This window comes from Erpetoichthys calabaricus, chromosome 11, assembly GCF_900747795.2.
Source record: "Erpetoichthys calabaricus chromosome 11, fErpCal1.3, whole genome shotgun sequence".
Classification (NCBI taxonomy): Eukaryota; Metazoa; Chordata; class Cladistia; order Polypteriformes; family Polypteridae; genus Erpetoichthys; species Erpetoichthys calabaricus.
This window is the reverse complement of record NC_041404.2, coordinates 66,561,288-66,583,554: the sequence shown is the minus strand read 5'-3', so window position 1 is coordinate 66,583,554 and position 22,267 is coordinate 66,561,288. Positions and strand designations below refer to the sequence as shown.

Below are 22,267 nucleotides of genomic sequence, written 5' to 3'. Positions count from 1 at the left end.
ACCATGCTGACCAGTGACTTCCACGATTGCACATTGACCAATATGTTCCTGCCTCTCCGCCTCCTTTTTGCCAGATTGAACCCTGCTTCATCTATGAAAATGTATTCATGGGGCCTTTCCAAGGACTCCAGTGCAAACATTCTCTATAGAAATAGATAAGTGGTTTAGTACAGTAAGTGATACAAAAAGACAGACCTCTGCAATAGCGTATTTACAGTATATGCACTCCAGATTTACATACATCACGATATATTTCACAGTACTGTAAAGGTAGCAACTGCAACTACTAGCCTACAGTCACAGTAGGCCTATGAGCATAGAATTGTACTGGAAGCGTCAGTGCTGAAAGTGTGTGTTGGTTATAGATGTCTTAGATCTTTGACTCTTGCAGAGTTGCGCTCAGAGGGTACTCTGTACACCTGTTTCATGCTAAGTCTGTTGCATTGGAGGACACGGTCAATAGTTGACGAGATACACTGTTGATTCCATCAAAGTTGACATTGTCTTCAATCACTCTCTGCTGGATTTCACGGAGTCGGATAGCATTATTTTGAAGCACCATATCAACAATGAGTGCTTCTTGTTGTTGGGAGAAAAGAGCAGTCCTTCCACCCTCATTTGGTCATGTTTGTATTCTACAGAGGTGACAATGCACTTACAAACATATACAGCCTGTAGAAACAGTATTGTAATGAACATAACAGCACTTACAGCATAGTATACAGTATGTCAAATGTTGTACAGCAAGGAACAATTACCTGTTCTTTTCTCTGAATATCCTGATGATGCCGGCCACAGAGAACCTGCTCAAATTGGGTTGGACTCTTTGTCTGACTTCCCTCATTGTTATACCATGAACAGGAACATGGTGTACAACAGTTGCCCGAATTTCATCAGTGATGATTGTTCTTGGTCTTCCTCGTCCACCACTTCTCACATGAGCTCTTCCCCCTCTGCCTCTCTGTATGTTTCTGTCCATTGCAGATGGATGCACGTGTGCCACCTGTGCACTCTGAACTGACTTTATCCTGCCTAATTGGTCATTAGAAACATGTCTGTTCAATTTTGAGTCGTTGTGTGTAAGAGATGACAGCCGTGTTGGATCTGTGTTCACATTTTGCTGCCGGTGTTTACAAGTTTGCAACACAAGTGTATCACAGTGTGGAATGTGTTTAGTGACTGGGAATGTGTTTAAGGTTTAGCAAAAAAGAGGGGATGAGTTTTGCAAATTGGCTGTAAGTAACCGAACAGTGCTTGAGGTTGGCCAAAAGAGTGTTTGATTCAAAAAATGAGTCCTCGCCACCAAGAATTTGGTTCAGAGAATAGGGTTTAGTGTTTTAGCAACTGAGAAAAACTTTAATATGTGTTTAATGGTTTTAACTATGCATTTCCAAAACTTGCCTTAAGTAGTGAGCCTAAATGTTGTATTTCTTCTACAAAATCCTCATCATTTGTCAAGATGCTGCTTTGATAAAGATTAAGCTATTTCTTTCAAGTCACTTTTAGACATTGTAAGATATTCCCATGTGAAATTAAACTTTTTAGCCAACTGCTTCACAGCATCAAATCTTATAGTTAATCCTGCTATAGCATTGTTTAACAAAACATAAAATACAGATTTTCTAAAGAAGTCTTCTTCTGGTGAATCACCTGTATCATATATTTCTGGCAACTTAATATGCAGCCTTGCCCTTTGTGCCAAACTCCACCACATTCACAGCAGAACTTTATTTCTATCTTAAGCTTCGATGCAAATAATTTTTCATTCCACATGAATTTCCAGTCATTTCAAAATCTTGTTGTATGCGTGAGGAATGTTTCAATGTTTGCTTCTTTGGCATCTAATGTGGAATTTCTTGGATTGCCTTATTGCAGTTATCTAAGTTATCTATGCAAACTAATTTTATTTCTGTGTATTTTTTCGGACATTTTACAGGGCACTGCTAATTAACATAAATTTACCTTCATTTTTAGAGGAGGAAAACGAAAATCTTTGTACACATTATATGTATCCCCAATTGGCATCATACTGTTTCAACCATAGGGTGGAAATTGATAAGCAGCTATCTTTTTCTGACCACATTTCTGCTATTTCCCTTTCATGCAGGCTCATGCTGTACAACATCTGTAAGATCAGACCTTATCTGATGGAATATGCAGCACAACTTCTGGTCCAGGCTTTGTTCTTGTCACAACTGGACTACTGCAACTGACTTCTGGCTGTAGTATCCACATGTGTCACACCGCAGCAGATGGTTCAGAATGCGGCAGCCTATCTTGCATTTAACCAGATGAGACAGGCACATGTCACTCCTCTCTTCAGGTCACTACTTTGGCTCCCTGTAGCGGCATGCATTAAGTTCAAATCCCTGATCCCTGATGACAAAGCAGTCAATTGGTCAGCACCTGAGTAAATGGAGACACTGGTGAGGTTTTATGCTTCTTCTCGCACACTCAGGTCTGCCAGGGAACAGAGTCTGGTGATGCCACCTCTGCAAGGTATCAAATCTCAATCCAGACTCTTTTACTGTGTAGTTCATAATTGCTGGAACTAGCTACCCACCTCCATTTGAACTGCTAGCTTCCTCAGTGCATTTAAGAAGCAACTGAAAACCCATTTGTTCTGTGAATATCTGTCTAATTGATCTGCAGTAATTGGGTAAAGAGGTACAGAAAAAGTCATAATATGGTGGTGAGCATCCAAGTATAAGAATCACAAAATAATATTGCTAGAACAGCAATCACAAAATGTAAATTTTAACAAAAACCAAGTACAAGTGTAAATAAAGTCCAAATTGAGAATGACAGGTTTCAAAAACACACCAACAATACATATAAAATTTGAATATAACTGAATTCCAGGCAGGGAGAACATCTGTGTGATTGCTAGACAAACAACGCACATACCAAGTGACTCATGACACCATGGCAGCCATGATATTTAATAATGGTTCCTATATTCTGTTTTAAAAAAAATACTACAGAAAAATATCAGACCAGTACATTAAAAAATTAAATCATTTAGAGGGAAAATGACTCAATGATCATGAAATTGCTTGGAATAAAAACCCGCAGCCCTCAAAATTGACCTCACATTTTTAGATACCTTGAAGGAAAAACTGAACAAGACTTATTTATGTACAATTTTGATTTAGATATTTGATTTTGTTTCTGAATTAGTGTTTTGGCTTTGGTAAAAAGATGTAAGAATACTTTTAGCGATGATTGTAAATGGCAATAACAAGGAAGGATGCAAAATTTGGACAAGGACAAGAACAAAACTAACATCAAAATGAGCAGAGGTCTAAGCCAGAAATTCAAAAATAAAACGATTGCAAAACCAAATCTTAGTCAAAAGAAAAATGTTGCAAAATCCATACAGTTTCAAGAGGCTAGCTACCACATCAATATTTTTATATGAATCCAAACACCTCAGCGTAAGGCCAGGTGGATTGGAGGTGGATTCAAATTGTTCTATCATGGTGTGGATGGGAGGAGAAATGGGGTAGGAGTTATTCTGAAGGAGCAGTATGTCAAGAGTGTTTTGGAGGTGAAAAGAGTGTCAGGCAGGGTAATGATTATGAAACTGGAAATAGGAGGTGTGATGATGAATGTTGTTAGTGCATATGCACTGCAAATTGGGTGTGCAATGGGTGAGAAAGAGGATTTTTGGAGAGTTGGATGAAGTGATGAACAGTGTACCAAAGGGACAGAAAGTGGTGATTGGAGCAAATTTCAATGGGCATGTTGGTGAAGGGAACAGTGGAGACGAGGAGGTGATGGGTAGGTATGGTGTCAAGGAGAGGAATGAAGAAGGTCAGAGGATAGTGGATTTTGCCAAAAGGACGGACATGGCTGTGGTGTATATGTATTTTAAGAAGAGGGAGGAACACAGGGTTGCGTACAAGAGTGGAAGAAGATGCACAGAGGCAGATTACATCCTATGCAGAAGAGTTGACCTGAAGGGGATTGAAGACTGCAAAGTGGTGGCAGGGGAAAGTGTAGTTAAGCAGCATAGGATGGTGGTCTGTAGGATGACTTTGGAGATCAAGAAGAGGAAGAGAGTGAGGGCAGAGCCAAGGATCAAATGGTGGAAGTTGAAAAAGGAAGACTGCAAGGTTGAGTTTAGGGAGGAGGTGAGACAGGCACTGGGTGGCAGTGAAGAGTTACCAGACAGCTGGGAAACTACAGCAGATGTAGTAAGGGTGACAGCAAGAAGGGTGCTCGGCGTGACATCTGGAAAGAGGAAGGAGGAAAAGGAAACCTGGTGGTGGAATGAGGAAATGCAGGAGAGTATACAGAGGAAGAGGATGGCAAAGAAGAAGTAGGATAGTCAGAGAAATGCAGAAAGTAGACAAGAGTACAAGGAGATAAGGCGCAAGGTGAAGAGAGAGGTGGCGAAGGCTAAAGAAAAGGCGTATGATGAGTTGTATTAGAAGTTGGATACTAAGGAGGGAGAAAAGGACCTGTACCGATCGGCTAGACAGAGGGACTGAGCAGGGAAAGATGTGCAGCAGGTTAGGGTGATAAAGGATAAAGATGGAAACGTACTCATAAGCGAGGAGAGTGTGTTGAGCAGATGGAAAGAGTACTTTGAGAGGCTGAAGAATGAAGAGAATGAGAGAGAGAAGAGGTTGGATGATGTGGAGATAGTGAATCAGGAAGTGCAATGGATTAGCAAGGAGGAAGTAAGGACAGCTATGAAGAAGATGAAAAATGGGAAAGGCGGTGGGCCAAATGACATACCTATGGAAGCGTGGAGGTGTTTAGGAGAGATGGCAGTGGAGTTTTTAACCAGATTGTTTAATGGAATCTTGGAAAGTGAGAGGATGCCTGAGGAGTGGAGAAGAAGTGTACTGGTGTATTTAAGAATAAGGGGGATGTGCAGGACTGCAGTAGCTACAGGGGAATAAAATTGATGAGCCACAACATAAAGTTATGGGAAAGAGTAGTGGAAGCTAGGTTAAGAAGTGAGGTGATGATTAGTGAGCAGCAGTATGGTTTCATGCCTAGAAAGAGCACTGCAGATGCAATGTTTGCTCTGAGAATGTTGATGGAGAAGTTTAGAGAAGGCCAGAAGGAGTTGCATTGCGTCTTTGTGGACCTGGAGAAAGCATATGACAGGGTGCCTCGAGAGGAGCTCTGGTATTGTATGAGGAAGTCGGGAGTGGCAGAGAAATACGTAAGAGTTGTACAGGATAGAGTATGTACAAGGAAAGTGTGGCAGTGGTGAGATCTGCGGTAGGAGTGACGGATGCATTCAAAGTGGAGGTGGGATTACATCAGGGATCGGCTCTGAGCCCTTTCTTATTTGCAATGGTGATGGACAAGTTGACAGACGAGATTAGACAGGAGTCCCCGTGGACTATGATATTTGCTGATGACATTGTGATCTGTAGCGACAGTAGGGAGCAGGTTGAGGAGACTCTAGAGAGGTGGAGATACGCTCTAGGGAGGAGACGAATGAAGGTCAGTAAGGACAAGACAGAATACATGTGTGCAAATGAGAGAGGAGGTCAGTGGAATGGTGAGGATGCAGGGAGTAGAGCTGGTGAAGGTGGATGAGTTTAAATACTTGGGATTAACAGTACAGAGTAATGGGGATTGTGGAAGAGAGGTGAAAAAGAGAGTGCAGGCAGGGTGGAATGGGTGGAGAAGAGTGTCAGGAGTAATTTGTGACAGATGGGTATCAGCAAGAGTGAAAGGGAAGGTCTACAGGACAGTAGTGAGACCAGCTATGTTATATGGGTTGGAGACGGTGGCACTGACCAGAAAGCAGGAGACAGAGCTGGAGGTAGCAGAGTTAAAGATGCTAAGATTTCCACTGGGTGTGACAAGGATGGATAGGATTAGAAATAAGTAGGGGGTCAGCTCAAGTTGGACAGTTGGGAGATAAAGTCAGAGAGGCGAGATTGCGTTGGTTTGCACATGTGCAGAGGAGAGATGCTGGGTATATTGGGAGAAAGATGCTAAGGATAGAGCTGCCAGAGAAGAGGAAAAGAGGAAGGTCTAAGTGAAGGTTTATGGATGTGCTGCAAGAAGGACATTGCAGGTGATGGGTGTAACAGAGCAAGATGCAGAGGACAGAAAGATATGGAAGATGATCCACTGTGGCAACCCCTAACAGGAGCAGCCGAAAGAAGAAGAAAGAAGCTGGAGTAACAAATTACCAAGGAAGGAAGGAAGGAAGGAAGGAATGAGTTCTGAGCCCTTCCAACTCTTAACTTCACAAGTAGTTAGAAAAAGAAAGGGGGGAGTGAATTCAAAATATCACCTCTTATTAAAATGATAATGGAATTGTATAATGTGCTCAACTAGAATGACACAACATGCATACACTAGCAAGACAATGATATGATCTTGTTCGTTTATATGTTATGAAATAACTCTCACATTGAGGAACTAGACTCTCACAAGTAAAAGATAATTGGAAGTTTCTTTTTATTTTCAAGTTGTGCTTTACAATGTTACTGGGATAGAGACCTGTCTCTCACAATCCAGTAATAGAAATGATGGGATCTGAAAATGGATGACTAAATATCATCTTAGATTTTTAAAGTTGATCAAAACTATTTAAAAATTAAACGTGGTTATGTTGTCCTATAATATAACTACACACTTGCAATTTTTAATTAAAAAACAACATTCAGATTTCAGTCAAATTTCTTGCCACCTTGACCTCTTGCATTATGCCTTTTATGTGTAAGTGAAATAACAACCTTAAACTAAAAGGCCACAGATGGTTTGTGTCAGCTGGGGCATGTGGCTGTAAAAATGTATGCTCCAATACCCTTAAGATTTGGGGAGAAACTAGGGTTGGGTGAACCCGAAAAACGGAAGTCAAACATGCAAAGAAACAGAAAATGTAATAATCGGTTGGGGGGTGAGACTAACCCAAAAACGCACACTGCAAAGTTTGTTGCAGCAGTTACAGAAGTGCATTCTCTCTCCATTAATCTTCGGAAATGCCTAACAAAGCAATTAACGCTTAAATTACTTTAAACGTGTAAACTTATTTACATAGTAATTACAGAAAGAAAGCATTATTCAAGATATGAAATTTTGTCAGTTGATTCATGCTGATTCTAGTACACAGTGGTCTGTACAAATGTTGATAATGCTACCAACGCGGTTCATTTTACGTAATACAATATTAAAATATGAATAAATGTGCTTTATTATAATAACACTGTGCATGTGTTGATTTAGTGAAATACCTCGTTGCTACAGCACAAATTCTAAAAACGTCACTAGTCTTCCTTGTGGCCACCCTTTAATACAGACATACTTTTTTCGGATCCACCACTAAGTTTTGCCATAGAAAATACAAGTTAATGGCCGATCGTGGTAAATAAAAAAAAAATCATAAAACGTCTAAGTTTATTTAAGAATGTGTTAAGGTTACAACTCGTCATGATCAGATCAATATCCTGGCAGCCACAGAAATACGCGAGCTCAGCGGTTTAACCTATCGGCTTTGCTATTAGACCTAATACTGTTTTAGTATACATCGCTTTGAAATGATTACATTTTCCCAGCTCAACGTCAGCGAGCAAACACGTTAAAACATATTAGCATATCAGCAGCACAACAAGCGCCAAAAAACGCTTTGTTCACAAAGATCCACCCTTCGCAGGAACCCATAGCCAGTCCCTACATACACGCCTAAATACAGACGACACACACGAGCAGGACTCCACCCTTCGATCGCTTAATTAGCCAAACGGAAGTAGAAGGGACGCTCTTCCGCGACCTTAGTGGTCTTTTCATTGGCCCGTCCGAGACTTCTTGACCTCTACGTCCAATCGAGTGAGTGTCATGTGGATAAACAAACCGCGAGGGCAGGCGCTCTGTCGTTACGATTGGCTACAGCTATTTCGGCGCGGCATGTAGTAGCCAATGAACGGCGCAGGTTCCTTGCTGAGCGAGCGCGACGCTGTGCGGAGAAATAAAATCAACAAGAGGTCGTATAAACGAGATAAATGTGAAGCAATGAGAAAGTTTATCAACGATGCTTGAGATGTTCTCTTCCTTGGAAGGCAAATAAGCCTTCGTTCCAGTCGGAATTATTTCAGCACAAGAAACGCCGTACAAGTTTTACAAGCTAAGTTAAGCTTTTGTTTCGGGCATATGTCGTTATAATTTGATTGCGCATATCAAAATGAGCGACGCTTCGAAGAACGGACAGTCCAAACTGAAGCGGCAACGAACGCCTCCAAAAAAGCAGTGTGTATCTTCCGAGCCGCTTGCCAAAATAGCAAAAGTCACGGAGCTGAATAATGCGCGGAATCACAATGGAGATTCTCAAAAGAATCTGGACCGAGGCAATGGCCCGGATCCTGCTCTAGATGGGGAAAGGGAGACGGATGAAGATAAGGCGCGAGAGATCAAGCGCGCGGATTTCGCTGTTGCCGAGGACGCGCAGGATGAATTGAAAGGCGAGAGCGCGCATCTTAAAGAGAAGCAGCCAACCGCCGAATCCTCGGATTGGGCCGCTATGGCGGCGGCGGAGGCCTTAGCGAGTTTGACACGGAGCGGAGGAGACGCTGAGCGTAACGAAAGCCCCAAGGTAGACTGTAATGCAGTTAACTGCGAGGATGTGGCATCTTCAGCAGAATGGGTTAGTCCACCTAATTGTCAGACAGCTACAACCTCTGAGAATACGACAGAAGAGGAAACCACATCCAGAGTGAATAAGTGTCGCAGCGTGAGAGTGGACTCGGAAGGTACAGAGATTATTGATACGAGCGTTGAAGATGATGAGGGTGGTCTGGACACGGGCTCCTCCTCTTCCTCCGCCTCTTCATCATGTTCTTCGGAAAATGGCGATAATGAGTGTGCCATCGTTTCAGTAGACAGCCCGGAGACACAGCGCTCCCTGGAGATGCTGATGCAGGTGCAGAACAATTTAGAGAACATCGAGAAGAGGGCGTCTCGGATCTTTCGCAGATTGGAGCTTAAATTCAGCCAAATGAGACGGCCTCATCTAGAGCAAAGAAACGAGATTATTCGTAGCATCCCGGGTTTTTGGGTCACGGCGGTATCCTTTAACTGAAGAAGCTGGTATTGTGTATGGATAGGCTTTTTGCCTTGTTGTATTTGCTCATTGTGACTCCTTTTATTTATTGAGTTATTTAAGTCTGTGCCAAGCAAACAACATGTAAAAATAAAACATTCTCTTATAGCGCCTTTGTGGTGAACATTTCGCATTAATCGTTTCTTCACATGTATTAATGGCATTTTAGATGCAACAGAATATTCTCGCACTTATACAATATCTATTTCAAAGCATTTTTAAGGCATAACAACGAAATCAAAAGTTTCATTAACACAGTGCAGCTGCCATTAGAAAAAGAATATAACCTTAACTTTGAGGATACTTCATTGGACAAAAAGCGTGACAGATAAGGAAGGCTGGACTTATAGTTGTGATCATAAATCTATATGTCTGCCCAGGACCAAATCCATCACTTGCAGTGTACATAACAAGGCTATGTTTAAATTTTATTCCAGGATGTGTTTCAACTATGTATTGGGTCTGTATTAAGACTTGCTCTCATCACTCTGTGCTTCATTCCTAGTTGCAAATTTGAACTAGTTAACCACTTCAGTTTATTTCTAAAAGTACACACACACATATAAAGCTGCTGTGGTTCTTCTCATTTGTGCAGGCACACCACAGATCACAAACTAGGACATTATTATGCATATGTTTAATATTGTTGCAAACGTGCCATTCGTCTACATTTACTGTATGGTAAGAATCTAAAAGGAGTTTTTTTTTATATTGAAATACAGGGTAGTGCTCATTTTAGGAAACATTTTTTTTAAGAAACTGCAGGTTCTGTTTAAAACAACGATGCAAAACAGTTACAATTACTATTCTCTTTTTTTATGATTTACACAAGTGCTTTATTATCTCTTTATTAAACATACTGAAAGTAGTTGCTAAGCTCTAACAGGCACACCACAAGCACAACCTGTCCCCTATCCCCTTCCAATATTGCTGTAGTATCTTTACAAAAATCCACCCAAGCATATGCCATCCACTCTTTTTCTGCTAACTTTGTGTCGAAACTGACCCTGGAGTGGACGGAAGTCCATCACAGGGCACACTTCCCTCTTATGACCGATTAATTAATAATTGCCTACTAACCTGACACTCACATTTTTAAAGTTTGTTGGGGATACTGGAGCACTCCAAGATGAGTTCAGAAAGAATCTACATGCACATACCAACCACTGTAAATATAACCAGGGTCCCTGGAGCTTTGTGGCAACACCACAAACCAACATGACATATCCAATGGGAACAAATTGCTATAGTGTAAGTCAGTGAAAGTTTGTGCTATTAGCTATATACAGTATATGTCTAATTCTGTGTTTGTGATGATCATTTGATATTATTCATTGTTTACATTTAAAGGGTCTGAATCAATGTCAGGTTGTTGTATTTACCAAGTAATCTGTCAGTGACATTTATAAACCTGACTTGTTACTGTATAATAGGACAGCATTGAGTGTCAGGTAGTAACCATCCCTATATTGTCACGAGCTTTCACATTAAACTCATTATTTATCTAATTAGAAAACATTGTCATTAAAAAAATAATGTTAGCCTCCATTCCTTCAATTTGTAGAGCACATTTTGCAGATTTTAAGAGCACATGGGAAAGGAAACTCATAATAATTGTTTATATTAAAGAGATAATATCATTTAGGAGGCACTTCATTTTTTAATTTTTAGTCCTGCAGTTTTTTCCAGTGTGTCTCTTTGAATGTAACAGCCAGACAGACCATAGTGTGATATTATTAGTATATAATCATCTTTAATCATTAAGAAATTAGACATACAGTTGAGCACCTCTGACTATGAATGTCAACTGAAAATATTTCAGTTGATTCCCATTAATTTGGCTGCTACTACTGTACACAGTATATACACAGTTTTTATCATAGTTTCCAACTAACTGAAGGTGTTTAATGGGAGGACACATCGGCAGAATTCCAGAGAGTGACTAACAGTACATTCCCAAAGGATAGTGCAGCAATACTTTTCATTAATGTGACGTTTAAAGATACTGTACTGCTTACTGTTTAGTTTTTTGTGTGCTGCATTTTCCATTGCTTGTACGTAAAAACATAAATTTGACAAATGAGAGGAGATCATACAGTCCATCAAGCTTGTTTGTCTAATACCTATAATATTGTTTTACTTTATGAGTACTTAATTTAAATTATTTCATTTAAATGTTTAGATTACAATATAAAACAATATTCAGAGTTAACAGACACTCACTTCCCCAATTAAACATTTGAGTAAAGGATTTACTGTTGTACTCAAGTGTTACAACTTTTTTTTTTTTTTTTAGAAAAAATTTACAGTTGCCAAGTTTTCATTTCATTATGCTATTTAAAAACATGTTTAAAATATTTATAGATGTACTATTTATAGAGAATATTACTGCAGGAAATAGATTTACTGACTAATCCACATTTTAAAGTTTTGAAATTGTAAATGATAGTTTTGTGCTTTCCAAAATACTAGTATAATGTTACTGTAGGCGTATATCGCTTGTTTTCTTGAAAATAACCAAATCATATTAGTAATTACCTTATAGTAGTAGGAGGAGAAGGATTGTTATCACATGTATAGAGTAAAGTGAAATTTGTTACATGTATGTGTGACCCACGTGCAACACATCTCCACTTTAAGCATATATCACTTAAAACAAGCAAATGTTTGGTCATTTAGAAACAAACTGGAAATAGAATATTAAGAGAAAACTAGTTATTCCAGTTGCTTAAAAATCAGTTTACTACTTTCGAAAGAAGCTACTAGGTTAGTCTCTGTTGATTGGGAAGTCTGAAGAGACATTTCATATAGTACACTTAATTGCTTAGTAAATTGGCAGTGATAATGGGGTGCAAACTCTTCAAACTTTTTTTTAAACAAAGTAATGGCAAATTCAGCATAATAAACTAATACATACAATCAGACAAAAGTATAAAACCAGCATTCTTACTTTGGTCATTTATATTTCTGCACTGTACTCCATTTTTAGACTAGAAAATTCCTCTGTCTCCCTTTCCCCACAGGTTAAGAGTCTGGGTGTCATCCTTTACAGTATTTTTATCTTTTCAGTCCCACATCAATAATATCTCCCGGACTGCATATTTCCACTTGTGTAACATTAATCGTATTCGCCCCTCCCTTTCTCCCCATACCACTGCTATCCTTGTTCACCGCCTTGTCATTTCTCGTCTGGATTATTGAGATTCCTTTTTCTTTGGTCTTTCTCGCAAATCTCTTTATGAGCTTCAACTGGTCCAGAATTCAGCTGCCCGCATCATTACTAGAACTCCCTCTATTCACCATATCACTCCCATCTTGCAGCAGCTTCACTGGGTTCCAGTTACGTTCCGCATTCAATTCAACATTCTTCTGTTAAATTTTAAGGCTATCCACAACCTTGCCCCTCCATATCTGTCTGACCTCCTCCATGTTGCCATCCCCTCCCGTACCCTTAGATCCTCTTCCTCCATCCACTTGACTGTCCCTTTTGTCCGTCTTACCACCATGGGGAGCAGAGCATTCCAGCTGTGGAACTCACTACCATGTGAGCTTAGAAATATTAAAACATTTTCACTTTTCAAATCTAAACTTAAAACTCATTTGTTTAAGACTGCTTTTTCTCTTTAATTACAATTGCTCTGTCTGATTTTAATTTTTGTATTTTAGTTTTGTTTATTATGTGTGTTTTATCTATTGTTCGTTGTCCTTGAGTATTTAGAAAGGCGCTTACAAATAAATGTATTATTATTGTTAAAAGAGGAAGTACTGTAGACACTAGAGGGTAAGGCACAGACTGTAGAGGCCACAACCTTAAAATCCCACTATTCTGGCTCTTGATAAAGTGTAAGGTTAAATGAACCTTTTTGGTGATTTTAGCCTGAAGTGGCTGTTATGTTGCCACAGTTGTGACAGTTTGTAGCATTTCCCTTGGTTACATTTAGGCTTAACTTTGGCAGGATTATAGTTCCAATTAATAGTCAGTATTCCTTTAGTTGTTTTGATCTGTGGTAACTACAGTAAGTAGAGAGAATTGAGAATCTTAAATAAGTACTCCCTTCAAACCATTTTTTGGTGCTACACCTTTTACCATCACACCATCAAGTACTGTTTACCAGGGAAGGCATACATTTGTGGTATTGATAAATCGGTGCTAGTTTCTGATTTGAATTTGAAGTATTGGATTAAATCTGTAAATTCTTCTTCTTTCGGCTGCTCCTGTTAGGGGTCACCACAGCGGATCATCTTGTTCCATATCTTTCTGTCCTCTGCATCTTGTTCTGTTACACCATTCACCTGCATGTCCTCTCTCACCACATCCATAAACCTTCTCTTAGGCCTTCCTTAAATCTGTAAATAGTGTGTATTATCTTTGTATCCAGTGTTAGGCAGTTAGAAACTTTAGAGAAGCAACGGCATACCCCTTATACCACAGAATGTGGAAGTGAATCCACACTCTTAAGATGATTCAATTGAATATGTGGACCTGTTCTTTTCTCTTTCTCTACCCAATCATTTTAATCAAAATAGATAAATACTCTTATTTCAGATGCAAAGAATAAACACAGTCATGGGTTTGAGACTTTTTAAAATTTGCATCATCTTTATTTAAAAATATATAGGGATTTTATTCTACTTTTAAAGCAGTTAATACACTGCAAATAGTATTTTATATTAGGAAGATACATTTTTTGAAAACACAGATTAACCTGCAGTTTACATTGTGGGTTGTGTTAACTCTTGGTTGAGAATTGGCTGGGGGCACTACTGGAAGAAATGCCAGATCAGAGAGAGAGAGAGAATACTTTTGTTTCCTTCTTAAATAAACATAATACTCTTCTAGCCTGGTTGAAGGTAATATAAATTTCTTTTTTCCTTTGTTGTGTGCTTTTTTATTTTTTATTACACTTAGGTAACTGGTTGTTTTATATGTCCTTTTAAATAGTGTAATGCAGAAACTACATTAATGGGATCATTTTTTTTAGGTTTATTATACATAACATTATTTGCCTAATTAAATTTAGAGGGCTAGGAGCATTTATTGTAGCATGTGGCTCAATGCAGGAATGAATGCTGGACTGGGTTCCTGGGAATAATATTGTTAATCAAAGTAGGATTGTTAATTCACTTATAATTTTGCAGTGTGTATTTATGAAATTCATAACTGTTCCTGATACAGTTGTGTGTGTGTGCTGCATCACTTTTAAATTTCATGTATGCTTCATGATGGGCGGCATGTTCTCTAATTTATAAATATCTGCTTTGTGTTGCTGCTGTTCTGTCATTTTTGTCCCTACTGCATATTATTGTTCCATCTTCTTTGGAGGGGTTCATGTATACTTTTTGATGTTACTAGTAAATTTATGCATGTGCTATGAAAGTTCAGTACTGTATGTGTTTTTGTTATTGTCACTGTGGTTTACACTTCTGCCTCATAGTTCCATGGACCTTGTTTTTGTATATGAGCCTCATCAGTTTCTTATATTCGACTGGGTTTCCTCTGAACTGTATTCCAAAGACACATGTGATGTATTGATGGAAAGCTCTAAATTAGCTGTGAATCAGAACATTAATGAGTATGGGGTTGTGCTTGAGTATGCCCTGCAATGATGAAGCAACTGAGATACTATACACTCTAGATCTTTTTGATTATTAATTTTTTTAAACTGAGTGATTTTGTTTCTTTAAAAACCTGTAAAGTCCACATTTTTCCCAATACAGTGGTGCTGCCTTAGAGCTCCAGTTAGGTTCAAATCTTGGCCCAGTTTCTGACTTTGTGGGATTTGCATGTGCTTTCCATTATAATATGTGGTGTTTCCGCTCACATGCCAAAGATGTGCAGATTAGGTTAAATAGCAGCTCTGAAATTGTCCAATGTAAGTAAGTTTGAGTGTGTCCAGGAGTTCACCCTGTGATAAACAAGCACCGGGTTGGTTCATGTGTTATTTCCAGAGCTGCTGGGAAAGGTACTGGCTCTTCCACCTTGAATTAAATATGTACATTGGAAAATCTAATTTGCATTGAAATAATTTTTAATGCAGTTTTTTTAATGTGTTTTGCATATACTATTCTGCAGTGAGACTTAAAAATGCTGTTAGTGGTAAATTTTAATTAAAAGCTCATTAGGTGATACTCATAGTCATAGAATAATATTAAACAGAGAAAATTACAAATCAGAAATACTTTTCTTTGGGAATGCCCTGTGTTACCTTGATTCAGTTTGTGGCATCTTTACTTGATACCTGAGAGTTTTCTTTACCAATATTATAATATTAAAATCTGTTTCCCTGGTGTACTAAGCAGATAATGCTTAAAAAAGTTTCCAGAGATATGTTCTGTATCACCTTTCTTCATACATACCGTCCTAATGGTGTTACACAGTAGAGAAGGAATTTGCCATAGAAAAAATTGTCAGTAGAGGGGAAGACTATTTAGTAATGTAAACCTAAAATATTGTACATGCTTTAACATTTTTTTAGAATATTATGCATTAGGTGCCTTTGTCAGCAATTTGAAAGCACTAAAATGTTCGCAGTACAACATCTTTGCTTTTATTTAAAACTTTTAGATTAGTCGTTTAATGTCACTTGTTGACACCAACAGCCTTTTCAACCTATTTCTAATCCTCAAAAAAAAATATGTTCCCTATCTAAATAAGTGAGCTGTGAATTTAATTAGTTTACCACGAACAAATTATTTTTCATGTAACAACATTTGTAAGGCATACATTTTTTTAAAGTTTTGAGAAATGGAAAAATTATGCATTCTGCACATGTGCTAAATCAAAAGGGACACTGAATTGCAGGAATAACTAATACAAATGTAATATCCCCAGCTTTTTTTTTTTTTTTAAAAGATGGCTGTCATGACTGGTAGTTTGAAGTTGGTCCTGTAAACATATATTTGAACAAGTGACATGGTTTGGGTCTGGTATTCCACCCTGGGTTGTTTACTGTCTTGTACTTTTTGCTATGTTGGAGGGTTTGATGGTGTTAGACATACGTTTTGTTGAAATGGGTCTATAATAAATGGCAGTTTTTGGATTGTACAGATATTCAGGAGTGAAAAATATCCTTGCAGTGTTGAAGGAAGGCAGAGCAGGCCTAATTCCATAAAATCATGTGCAAAACAATAACTGTCTTAATAGAGGATGTTTCGTATTAGACTGGTCAAATTCAACGTGTAATTTGTGATTTAGGAGGAAACCAAAGTACTTGAAGAAAATGGACAGGGTAGAATGCAGCCAGTGTTTGTGGAGCAATGAGGAAGTGGTGCTAAAAGCTGCATCACCTCAGTCTTTAGTAGATCATTTGTTAGGTGTGAGCCTTTTGAAGGGATTGGTATTGAGTAGTTTCCCATGCTACCATATGCTTCAGTATTGTTGTTTGTACTGTTGTTTTTTGTTTTTTTTAAATGGGTGTTTGATATACATCTGAAGCTGCTTAACAGAATCTTGCTCAATTGGGAAAATGAAAGTTTTTATCACATAGGTTAAACTGTATATGTGTATATGAAAACAACAAATTGAGCCTACTGGAACATAAATATTATCATTGTGACTTACTTTTTATTCAAATAGTCACTTTTCTTTTCTAGTTTAGCATTACTTACAAATCCAAACATGTCCCATTTCTCAATCCCAGACTTGAACAAGCAGAGACAGATATCAGCAATTATGAAGTAAAAGACCTTTTATTATATACTGTACAACTGGTTTTAAGAAACATAAAGTAACTCCATATTTACAGAATACTAGTAAATGGTAAAAAATTACCACATAAGAGGAGATGTACAGAGTACATCATATAGAACATCACAAAATACACAATTTACCTGGAAGCTACTCTCTTTGGCCTTTTTTAAAAGTTCATGAGTACAGAAAAATATAACATAACCTTTGGATATGTCCCTCAGAATATGTGTGGGGTGCCAGTTAGTAGGGAGCACATCTAAAGAAACTTTTACCCAGGAGTCTCTGTATTGGGAGCTATGGAAAATACAAGAGATAAATTATTAAACAAAGCTAAGTGTCATTTGTTTTGTAGTTTACAATGATGACAGCAGTCAACAAAACTTAAAAAACATTGGCGCATAATTACAAGTATACAGATGCACAAGTATAAGGTGGCAGAAATGGTTATTGTACAAGGTGGAAAGCAGTGTGGTGAAAAAATGTTAAACTTTAAATAAAATAATTTAAAAAGCCTGGACAGTTGATTAAAATACCACAGTGAATAAATTCCCTTAAAATACACATACTTTTTAAACTAATAAAATACAGTATGTAGAGAAAATATTTATCCATAATATTGCATTAAAGAAAATAAATTGCTTCTCATAATTACAAACTGTCATATTTGTTTATTTTTTCAGTAATGTACTTATCTGAAACAAAGCTTAATTTAGAAAAAGTAGTTTTCACCATTTGTCTAACAAAAATATATATTTATATATTCTTACAAGATTGGTTCAATTTAATTGTTATTGGCAGTTAAAAACTGCTTTAATGTAAATACACATGCATCTATAGGTTTTAATCATTAATTGCACTGCACATATTTTGCTATTAAAATATACATTAACTATATGCATACAGGTTTTGTTGCTTGTTTTTTTCCAGTGCACCAGCTAGTCATGCCTAATTCTTTAGGTATAATTATAAATATGGATTACCAATTTAATTATGCAGTAATTGTTTCTTACCAAAACCTGTACTGTGTGACACACAGACAAATAATAAACACAATGCAAACCAGTTGGAGCATTATAGCTAAATTTAATGTGTAAGCTTAGAAAAGCAGCTGATGAAAAGTCATCTTTTGTGATTGACGAAATTAAAAGTCATGTCTTTTGTAGTGAAAATAGGCTGATTTAGATTGGCGTCTGATTGATCAGAACACCACTTTAGAATGTTGCAGTATAAGTATCAAAGTGTCTGTTAGAATATATTTGGATTTATGTGATAAAATCACAGAATAACTTTGAATTATTAATAAAAAAAGTAGGAACAATAGATAATGATTTTTTTATTATCATTTTTACTTTCTCATTACGAAGTATAGGGAAAGTATGGTAATCATCCAAAAATTCGATGTTGAGATTTTGATGAATCTGAACGTTTTAGACCTCCCTGACTTTATCGTATACGAAGTGTAGGGAAACTATTGGAATCCTCCAAAAATTCTATTTTGATGAATCTTGACGTTTTAGACCTCCCTGAATCCGAAAATGCCATTTTTGGAATTATGTTTGTGTGTCTGTTTGTGTGTGTATGTAAACATGATAACTTGAATATGCTTTCATTTAAGTCAACCAAATTTTGCATACAAGTATTAGGTACAAAACAGGGATTTCTATCAACTTTTGGGCTATTTCCACTAACCGGAAGTGGTACTTTTCCTGAACACACTGTTTTTTACATTTTTTTTTATTTATGCAGCTGCAGAGTCTGATTTATTCAACTTTACTTTTATAATAATTGTTCAATATTTTATTGATTTGTTGTTGATGGTACTTTAATGTAAATAATATAAAAATATAATCACTGTTTTGCGGTTTACTCCTTAATTATCCATCCCCATATCTGAGTATACGAGAAAGTCTAGGGGAGACTACTCCTGATTTTTTGACTTGTAGGAGTGTGATATCACAGGAAACCTTGGACTGAAGTCCTGGATGTACCTCTCTTACTATCCAATGTTTTCTATGCTGGCGTCATTGCTGTTTCCCAGAATTTTCTGATGCATACAGAGTGAATTTGTTTCTAAAAATGGAGTTTTATTCTTCAGGTTTCACAGAAGTTAATAACAAGAAGTGCTTGATTTTGATAACATTGGTGTACTATTTAATGGTGTTCATTAGCCACAGCTTGACATTTTGTACCCCACTGTATGTTTTCCTTTCCTTTTGAATATTAGTCCTTGACCTGCAATGTTCAAGTTCTTGAACCACCCCCAGCTCTCAGCACTTATAAATGAAAATGATGAGGATGCACTGAGCTACATGACCAGTTTAGAGGTAAGATTTTAATCCTGCAGGATAAATCAGTCTGTAGAAAACTACTGTAAGAGTGCATGTTTTAATGCTACAATGTGGCAAAATAGAGATGTCATCTGAACTAGTAGTCAAAAGACTTTGAATATTTTAAATTGGAAGCACTGTTTGCATTTGTTTGAATATAATTTAAAAATTCTGGAGGCCAACTTTATGTATGCAGACAAAAATTGTGCTGTTTTTACAATGAAATGTTTATTAACTTTTCATACAGTATTTAAACAAACACCTTCTGTTGCTTATCATGGTGTCACTTTTTTGAAGGTGTTGTTTTGTTTTTTTACTCTATCAGCTGGAGGAGTGAAGTAAGAGTCACTGTGTATACCGTGACATGGCCCTTTCTCAATGAAACAGTCCATATTTGGGGGAAAAAAAGCTGTTCTTTTTTATTTGAAACAAGCGGTTTCATAAATGGCAAAAGAAGCTAACCAACTAAATATGCTAATAGGCTTTTCGTAGAAATGGTTTGAGCATATGCCATAAATACACCATGCTTCACAGCTGCCTCTAGAGTAATACACATCTGAACGAGTTCAAATATTAAAATTATAGTATGTTTTTGTATTTGCTTTAAATTCTTATAGTAACATGACCGGCTAAGCCTTGGGCAAACTTTATGTTAATGTCATCCTGAAATTATGTTATTGAAACATTTTTCTACATTTTCCTACCTCATAATTTGGCACTCATTATACAAAAACTGAAGCTTAAACTTACACTTTAGAAGATTACATACCTCTCCAAGGTCACACATGGACAGCTTTCCAAAGACATAGCTTGATTTTTAACATTTAATTCAGATTTAAAATTAGAGTCTTTGGACCCTCTTTGTTTTAGAGAATTATCTTTGAAATACTTACTGTTTTCTCATTAATATTCCTTTCTGTATGATTTATAGGTCTAAGTGGTAGTGAGTCCTGTTTCCAACAGTGGATATCTATGGTACCCACATTGATTTTATTGCAGTTATTTTTTTATTACCTGAGGTGAATGTCTGCCTTTTCTTCATTCTCTTGCACTTCAATTCTGTGTAGCCAACCACTGTATTCACCACATATACAGAAAATTTAAAGTAATCCTGCATTCCATGGTCTATTTTAATAAAAGCATTTTATGCACATAGCCACATTTCTTCACTTAACCTGCATTTTTGTTTTTAATTAAGATAGTTCACTTTTATTCAGACATTTCCTTTTGAATGCAAAAACACAATTAAACCAAGTAAGGAAGTGAGTACACTTATTTTGTAAGGTAGGCAACAGTAGTCCATATCTTTAAGCAAGAGTTTTAATTCGAGTAACGTTAGGAATCCAGTTACCTAGCAAAATGTCCATACCGTGCCTACAGATCAGTGTTGTTCAGTAGCATAAACCCATGCAAGTTTATGCCTTGCTAAAGATGCTATTTTTGTGAATTTTTTCCTTTTGTACTGCATTTTTGAATATGGAATACTATACAGATTGTTCATCGTGCTATAGGAGGCAAAGTTTAAAAGAGCTCAGCGAATGAGTGCAAATAACAGTAAACAGCACAATATCTTGTTACAGAGGTAGAGGATTTTTATGTGAGTCAGGGTATATAGATGATGGACTTGTCCATTTGATGCAAACACATATAATTACACTTTTAGTATTAGTTAATTAGGTCAATATACAGAACATTTGCCCTAAAGCCTCCATATTCAGCCAAGGTATGCCCCAAATCTGTCTGGTCACCCAAATTATTTTTCTTAACACTTACAATGTAAAACAAATAAAAAAGAAAGGAAACCTGATGCAGTGAGTTAGTCTGATGGACTATAAGTAGCACATTTAATTTAGTATATTTAGTAGTGTTGTAGAATGGTTAAAATAGTATGTTGGCAAGTATTGCTGGTGTTTAAATATACAAAATGGTTGATTTGAAACATTCTGTAATAAAATGAAAAGTGAAGACATTTGAGAAATAGTTTGGTAAATTAAGATTGCAAACTACTAATGATTCAAAAGGACATAAAATGCAAGCACAATTCATTAATAACTTATATTTAATTGTTATTCTAGTAGATGATTTGATTCTCCAAACTGATTGCCAAGTTGTAGACCGAGGTGGAGGTGCCATCAACAGAAATATATTAGTCTTAATATGTTAACCTGTACAATCTCAAATTTGCAGACTTTACTATAAACAACATGACTTTCAAAGGAGTTGCATGGGGATTTTTGTTAATTTATAACATCCAAATACAACACTCATCACTGATTTGTAAGTTATTTAGGATTCAGATATGAATTAATAGAAAAACTCCAGTCTCTTTTGTCTTTAGCTATTTCTTAAGGTAAGAAAGTGAATATGAAATTTTAAAATCTGGGTGAACTGTTGTTGCTGTGTACAGTGAAAACCACAGGCCCTATAGTTTATTATTTGTTTATGCTTACATTTATATTGACACCTTGACTGAAAAAAAGTTATGCTCAAGCAGCTTTCTTTCCTCTTATAATTTCATACTAATCCTTTGCCTAGTTCATCTAAGAGTAATATTTCTAAAACCACATAGGCTGTGTCCATTTTTTCTGTAGTCTAACTAATAATATAAATGAGCAGATTTTTCTTAAAACTTCTGTTGGACAGAAGGTTGTTTAATGCTTAGTCAGACAAAATGAATCTGGAATTTGTTTATTACTTGTCTTTTACAAATAGTTTATCTCTAAACAGGTATAAATTGTGTGATAGTTGCCCGGACACCACCAGTCGGAGACCACATCTTTATAAAACACGCACGTTTATTAAACATTAAATAAACAATTCCAACATTCCACACAATGCACTCAGCAATAATCACCCTTTAAATCAATGTCCTTTGCTGCCTCTACTCCTCCAGGAAGCTTTGTCCTTCTCCCACTCCCAACTCTGGCTCCATGACAGTAAGGAGTCGGCCCCTTTTATCCCTGCCCGGATGTGCTCCAGGTGGCTGATGACGTCCCTCTTGCAGCACTTCCTGGTGTGGCGGAAGTGCTGCCCTTTGACCTGGAAACACTCCGGACGTCCCTGGCCGATCCCTCCGCCATCTTGCAGAGTGTGGCGGAAGTAACAACATCCGGGTCCCACGAGGTGTAAAGCGCCCCCAGGCGGTGGCCACGGGTCCCAACAAGTCCGACAGTT

At 37.3% G+C, this 22,267-nt stretch overlaps 1 protein-coding gene across 1 annotated transcript in view; it reads left to right on the top strand.

Annotated features, from left to right (window-relative positions):
* The first annotated feature begins 7,782 nt into the window (after nt 1-7,782).
* The window catches only part of tspy (testis specific protein Y-linked), a 37,091-nt gene continuing 22,606 nt past the window's right edge, over nt 7,783-22,267 (top strand). The window contains exons 1-2 of the mRNA XM_028813259.2: nt 7,783-9,040; nt 19,013-19,090. Coding sequence (XP_028669092.1) covers nt 8,162-9,040; nt 19,013-19,090 — 957 coding nt within the window. The 5' untranslated portion in view covers nt 7,783-8,161. The remainder of the gene's footprint in view (nt 9,041-19,012; nt 19,091-22,267) is intronic.